At 33.2% G+C, this 6,913-nt stretch overlaps 1 protein-coding gene and 1 non-coding gene across 4 annotated transcripts; both read left to right on the forward strand.

The window, feature by feature from the left end:
• The first annotated feature begins 290 nt into the window (after nt 1–290).
• On the forward strand, nt 291–2,976 carry LOC105800080 (uncharacterized). 3 transcript variants are annotated; one of them, XR_008198086.1, is made up of 5 exons: nt 291–518; nt 953–1,052; nt 1,236–1,419; nt 1,977–2,281; nt 2,461–2,976. It is a non-coding gene; the product is annotated as an uncharacterized LOC105800080 (transcript). The 3 variants fall into 3 exon arrangements; XR_008198085.1 differs by having other exon boundaries at nt 296–518; nt 1,977–2,073; nt 2,152–2,976; XR_008198084.1 differs by having other exon boundaries at nt 297–518; nt 1,977–2,976.
• Nucleotides 2,977–4,421: 1,445 nt separating this feature from the next.
• On the forward strand, nt 4,422–6,659 carry LOC105800064 (triacylglycerol lipase 2). The gene is made up of 9 exons (XM_012630960.2): nt 4,422–4,756; nt 4,834–4,950; nt 5,018–5,158; nt 5,248–5,358; nt 5,436–5,579; nt 5,673–5,713; nt 5,804–5,883; nt 5,987–6,082; nt 6,164–6,659. The coding sequence occupies exons 1-9, from the start codon at nt 4,568–4,570 to the stop codon at nt 6,484–6,486; spliced, it is 1,242 nt and encodes a 413-aa protein (XP_012486414.1). The 5' UTR covers nt 4,422–4,567; the 3' UTR covers nt 6,487–6,659.
• Nucleotides 6,660–6,913: the final 254 nt, after the last annotated feature.

Genomic DNA, 6,913 nt, shown 5'->3' on the forward strand with positions numbered 1-6,913 from the left:
ATATAAAACAGATGTGCCACATCATGTTGTATCCTTTACCAATTATTTAATGTCATTTCAACATTTTTTTTTTCATTTCATTGACATGTCATTTTTGGTTTTTTTTTTAAATCTGAACCCTTGACCCTTGACCCTAAACTTTAAATTTTAAACCCTAGACTTTGAACTAAGGGTTCAAGGTCGAGGCTCCAAAATCCAAGGTTAAAAGTTTAGAATTTAAGATTTAGGGCAGTTCTCCTTTGAGTTTTAGAAGGACTTTTTCAATAAAATGTCCTTTTTCTCTTAAAAGAACGAAAAACGACCTCCATTTCAGAAAAAAAATTAGCCTTCGTCGGAGAAGTCCTTTTCTCCAAATGAAGAAATTAAAATATTCTCCTTTTCTTCAACCAAAAGTGCTTTTGCCAGGTTAATTTCCATTTTTCTCCCCAAAAACCGTTCTTCCCTCTGGTTCTTTGCCTGAGATATCAAGTTCTTTGACTTTGTTTCTTTTCCTCTGGTTCTTTGTTCCTCTTCCACCGGTGAGTTTCTTTTCTTCTTCTTCTTCTCTTTAATTATTCTTTCTGCTTTGGTTTTAGTTATTTTCTGATTGTTTAGAGTTTAGCAAAAATTTTACAGAAAATTTACATTCTTCGATTGTTCACCCTCTCTCTATTGAATTTGCTTCTGGGTTTCGAACCCCAACGCATGGATTCTGTTAAAACTGTAATTACACATGAACCCCAATTGATTAGCATCACCGTTTACGACACCGACCGTGATAGAATGCAAAACACTGTCGCCAAGGTTGCCGTGGTGGGAAGCGGAAGTATCCATACTTACTATCTACTATAATATCCCACTTTCTCTTTCTCCACCCACTAATAAACAAAAATTAAAACCCCACTCCTCTGATCTTTTTTTTAGATTTATTATTATCATTATTTTGTTAACTTTAAAAACTTGAAATTCACAGTTTCAGGGTCTGTTTGTGCGGCTACTTTGGCAAGGAATGGAATTTCAGTGACCCTTTTTGACTCTGCCAAGGGTCCTGGTGGCCGTATGTCTCAAAGAAGGTTTCTTTTTTGTTTCTCTCCACTTATTTTTTTATTAAAAATTCATTTTCTTTGAAGAATTTTGACTGCCCTTTTTTATATTCTATTATTTGCTGGTGTTTTGATAAGCAGAAATAAAATTTTAAAGTGCATAGTTTAATGAATTTTTGTTGTTTTTGGTAATATGTAACTTTGGGAATTTAGAGAGATAAGTGAAGATGGGAGAGAGCTGTTATTCGGTCATGGTGCTCCTTATTTCACAGTGACAAATCCCGATGTGTTGAGTGTTGTTACTGAGTGGGAATCAAGAGGCCTTGTTGCTGAATGGAAATCGAATTTTGGGTCTTTTGATTGTTTCACCAACAAAATTGTCAACACTGAACACCAGGTTCTTGTAACTATTATTATACTATTTGTTCTTCACTTCTTTTTGCTCCACCTAATGGTACTATTATTTGTTTATTTGTATGGTTTTATCTTAATTATATCTTAACTTGCTTATGAGGAGAGGGCAACGATGTTTTTGAATTGCTTATGTGCATGAATTGATGCTTTTTTCTTGATTTCTTAGAAGCTTGGAACTACTCGTTTTTTTTTTTGAAGTTAATAGGATACTGTTAAACGTTAATGATCCTTGCTATAGCTGCTTCGTAAGTGCTTGCTTGCTATATTGTTCTTTTTTATGTTCATGCACTCTTCAGCTTGATTCACTTGTAGGGTTCTTTCATTTAACCCTTCATCAGCTTAGGCTGTTTATGATTGTATTATGTTTTCAATTAAAAGGTCAGCATATCTATGTAAAGTGTTGCATAGTTGGTCAACGTCCAGCTCCAGTATTGATTCTGATGTTTATATTATATATATATTCTCACAGATGCCCATTTTTTAGACAAATAAAAACTGGTGATATGTTTTAAACTCTACTGTTTGGTATTATTGCTTTAGTTCTCTGTTTGATACACTGGAAATTCTAAAATCTGGAGAAAGATTAGCTGCTTCAGAAGTGGGACTACTTGCTACAGTTGGTGTTACTATGGTGAAGGTACTACATTGCCTACTGTTTTCATTTTAATGACTTCTCACAAGCTTGTTCAGCTTCCTAAAACAAAATTTGTGTAAGGTTAAATTCTCTAATTAGGCTTGAAGGTTCTTCCTGAAGCACCTCCCTTCCTAAAGACGGATCCAGTTCGGCCAGAATTTTATCGTGCTACTATCAGATGGGAGGCTAATGATGGATTGGGGAGTGCAGGGTAAATTTAGAGTTATAGATTCCTTGATCATAGGTCTCCTCACTTTTTCGATTTGTTGTTCAGTTAGATCCTTCTTGGACCTAATTTATCTGCAAGTGTCATGGTTTTTGCTATTTTATTCTACTTTGTAATGCTATTATAATTGTGTTAAGAAGCAATTTGTTTCTTTCGGATTTTAGATTTGTCGCTGAGAGCACTGGTCACCAAATGAGTAGTCGGCTTCTGAGTATGAAGTCAGTTAATGCTTTGAAGTTATGTTTGGTTATAATCCGTAAAGAAACTTTCTTGCTAAATGAGGAAAAAGTATGAAGCAGGGTATTTTTATTTCGCTGCATATGAAGTGGAATTGCCTTTCTAGGGGTGGCTGTTTGTATACATGTCATATGGGGGTTAAGGATGCCATAGTGAGGTAACACTACTATGCTAGCGAGTAAGATGAGAGCCACTGGCTGACAATTTCTTATTTCCTTTGGATGCTCAACACATATGACATGCTGCAAAATTGTTTCTTGCCAATGATTTATTTTATGTTCTTATGAACAAAGTTCGACTCTGATCTTTGATGTAGTTTTATGTCATTATCATGAAATTTAGGCAGAACCTAAGAACTATTTCTTTGTTTATGAGGCTCCTTTGTTAGTGGCTTATTGGCAATGATCTTTTCTGGATGATTATTATTCAACCATCTATTTATACACTTTCTGTACTTTATTTACAAAAATGGCAGTATGTTACTTATCGGTAGACACTTTAGTTCTTTTCTTGTTCATCTTAAAATAGTATGCAATGTTAATGATGTGGACTGTCCACTAATTTAGTTCCATTCTTGTTCATCTTAAAACAGTATGCAGTGTTAATGATGTGGACTGTCCACTAATTTGGCATATTGCTTGGTTCCTGAGACCCGTTATTTAAATGATTGGAATTGAAGAATTCATCCTAACAATCTTCTTTCCATGAAATATTTTTTTTTTTGCGTTCTTTATCAGACAGTCTCGACTTTCATTTTCATATGCTTATCAAATATAAGTATTGTATTAACCAAATCATTTTCATATGGTTATCAAATATAAGTATTGTATTAACCAAATCATTTATTGAATATAACCAAATCATTTTCATATGCTTATCAAATATAGCATGTAGTTTAATGAATTCACTTTAAATTGTAAATGCTATTGACAAATTTTTAGTATTTATATTTGGTATATAAATATTATCACTTTTAAAACTTTAACCCAAATATATGTAATATTTTAATTGTTAGGTTTATGTTTTCTATGTTATGTTAGTATATAATATGAGTTATATATTCAAATACATTTTAAAATAAAATAATACAAATGTGTTAAAAGCATTAATTAAAAATAAAAATAATTTTATAATGATACAATCGTGTCAATATCTAATTACAAATATTTAATTTTATATTTAAATATTTAAATATTTAAATATTTAAATATAGTTTATATATTCTAATTAAATTTTATAAATAATTAATATTAATTACTTAGAAATATTTAAAATTAATATTATATATTAAAATATTAACAATAAGTTATAATAAATTATTTCTTTATATTTTTGCTAAAATATCATAATATTAACTAATTTGAGTATTATTTAAATACATATTTGTTACTTTATAATCTCATGTCCAAAATGGATATTTTATTATTCAAAAGCACTTTTTGACAGCAATGCCAAAGACTCAAATTTCTCAAAAGCACTTCTCAAAAGCAATAAAGAACTGGCCCTTAGGGTCCATGATTTAGAGTTTAAGGTTTAGAACCCAAGGTTCAAGGTTGAGGGTCCAAGTTAAAAAAATCACCAAAAAGATGTCAAATAACATGGAAAAAATATATGATAATGTGACGTTTCTGTTTCATACAATACTTTCCTCACACAATGTTGAAATAGTTAGTCAATTCAACCAATCTAACAAATCTCACAAAAAATTAAAAGTGGATAGTTATTATGTATTATACACAAATTTTTTTATATATATTATGGATATTATTATATGCAGCTAGTTAGATTGCATTTTTAAGACAAAAAATAATAATAAAAGGGGAAATTGAACTGTGATTTGTTCACAAGCATTGGATGTGTCATTTTCTACGGAGCTGCTGTTTTATTGTTAGCCTCATGCATTTGCTGCATTGGCTTAGATCATGGGTCACTTCAATGGAATTTTGGTAGAGGAATAAAAGGGTCCACTTGATATGCTTTGCTTAGTGTTTCAGAGCTCTTCATACGAATAGATTTGTGATAATAAATAAAATCATGAAGCCACTCAACACCATTAGTTTAAATTATACAATCCTACTCATTTTTTGTGCACCAAATTTGTTTTGTCTAAAAGCTCCAGCGAATGGAACCGGAGAGGCTGCATTGGCGGCCCAATCATCAGATCGTGGAGGTACCTGCAAATCAATGGTGGAGAGTAATGGCTATGATTGTGAAGAACACTGGGTAAATGTTATTTAAATATCTTGATATTCACTGTTTTGCACAGTTTTTTAATGAATTTTTGATTCGTTTCTTTGTAGGTAATTACAAAAGATGGCTATGTTCTCAATGTGCTAAGAATTCCTTTGGGGCGGTTCGTTGGCTGTCGAAAAGCAAGAAACAGGCCGCCAGTGCTGTTGCAGCACGGGATGTTACTGGTTGGTCCATTCTGTCATTGATGCAATGAATTTGTATGTGAAAATGACTTGTGTGTATGATATTCAGGATGCAAGATCATGGATGCTATTGCCCCCAAAACGATCATTGCCATTCAATCTGGCCGATAATGGCTACGATGTCTGGCTTGTTAACTCGCGCGGAACAGAGTACAGCGATGGGCATACATCACTGAATAATTATGATCCAGTTATTGCTAATTCCTCTCTCTATAATACATGCTGATTGCTGTTTTGTTTCCTTTCGGAGCTTGAGGTTGATTCTGATGGGTGTTTTAGGCATACTGGAATTGGTCATGGGACGAATTGGTAGCTTATGATCTTCCTGCAACATTCCAGTATGTGTATAATCAAACAGGACAAAAGCTACACTTCGTTGGGCATTCACAGGTGAGTTTTGGTTTAGAATCTGCTGCTAATGCTTCATTTCCAATCGTCTTTTACAGTTTGATGTCGTTTGTTTGCAGGGAACTTTGATGGTTATGGCTGCCATGTCAAGGGATCAACTATTGAACATGTTGAGATCAGCTGCATTACTCTGCCCAATTGCTTATCTGCGTCACACCACTTCCCTACTTTCAAGATTTATTACTGATAACTTCATTGCTGAGGTTAAACCATATCCTGCCTTCTTTCTAATTTATCCAAATTGAGTAACCTTTTTTCTTTCTTAACAAATGAAAGAATCCTTTTTGTTTTTATAGGCATTGCACTCGTTAGGCCTCTATAAATTTGATTTAAATGAGTAAGACAATAAAACCTAACACTTTTTACTGTAAATTATTTTTCTATTGGATGTCTATAAAGTAGCACATCATTTCTAAACTATCAACAGTTTAATTACTATGCGAACTCTGAAGATCATCTGTCGAATACCAAGTGTTGACTGCAGCAACATGTTCACACCATATACAGGTAAGCTAACATACTTGTTTGATAAATATGAAGCAAAATTTAATTGGAATTTGTTATCTCTTGCTGAGTTGAAACTTGAAACTTTGGGACATCCATTTTATAGGGCAAAACTGCTGCATAAAACGTTCCAAAACAGAGATTTTTCTAGATCATCAACCTCAGCCAACGGCAATGAAGAACGTCATCCATATGTGTCAGAGTAAGTATCCCTAAAACCCTTTCAGAAACAAAGAGCTTTTCGTGGGGTTTGAAAATGGTACTCGGGCTATAATTTTTACAGTGGTTAGGAGAGGAACCTTAACAATGTATGATTACAATGATTGTGATGAGAATATAAAACACTATGGGCAACCAACTCCTCCTGCGTACAACATGACCTGCATTCCAAATGACCTTCCCATATTCCTCAGCTATGGTGGAGCCGATGCTCTTTCGGATGTGAATGATGTGAAGCTTTTGCTTGATTGTCTCAAACATCATGATCCAGGCAAGATTGTTGTTCAGTGCATAGAAAGTTACGCTCATGCGGATTATTTAATGGCAGAAAAGGCGAAAGAAGATGTGTATGATCCTTTGATTGCGTTCTTGAATAAGCTACCATGAAATATAGGTTAAAGGGATTGATAATTTTCCTAAGTTTTTGAACACCTAAAATGTTAAGGTCGAATCTGTTGGGAAAGGCGGTGTTAATTTGGGTTCTTTTATTAAGGGTTAGGTTGCCATTTTATTAGTTTTGGGTGTACTTTTATTTCAGTTAGGTAAAAAGATTAGTTGTTTAAAAGGACGTATGGAATGATAAATTTTAAGAACCTATCAATCCCAACTCATGAACATATTAATTTAGTATTATAGAAATGATTTTCTTGTAATGGTAAAACAATGGTCAGTATAGTGACATGCAGAAGAAGCTTGAGCAGAACAAATATTGAATCATACTTTTCAATATGTTCATGACAGTGACAATATTCCTGAAATCAAAACCCAACTGTTTGATCGAAGAAATGGATAAAATAACTCTTTCGTAGATACC

Source organism: Gossypium raimondii, chromosome 7 (genome assembly GCF_025698545.1).
Source record: "Gossypium raimondii isolate GPD5lz chromosome 7, ASM2569854v1, whole genome shotgun sequence".
In the NCBI taxonomy this organism is placed as follows: Eukaryota; Viridiplantae; Streptophyta; class Magnoliopsida; order Malvales; family Malvaceae; genus Gossypium; species Gossypium raimondii.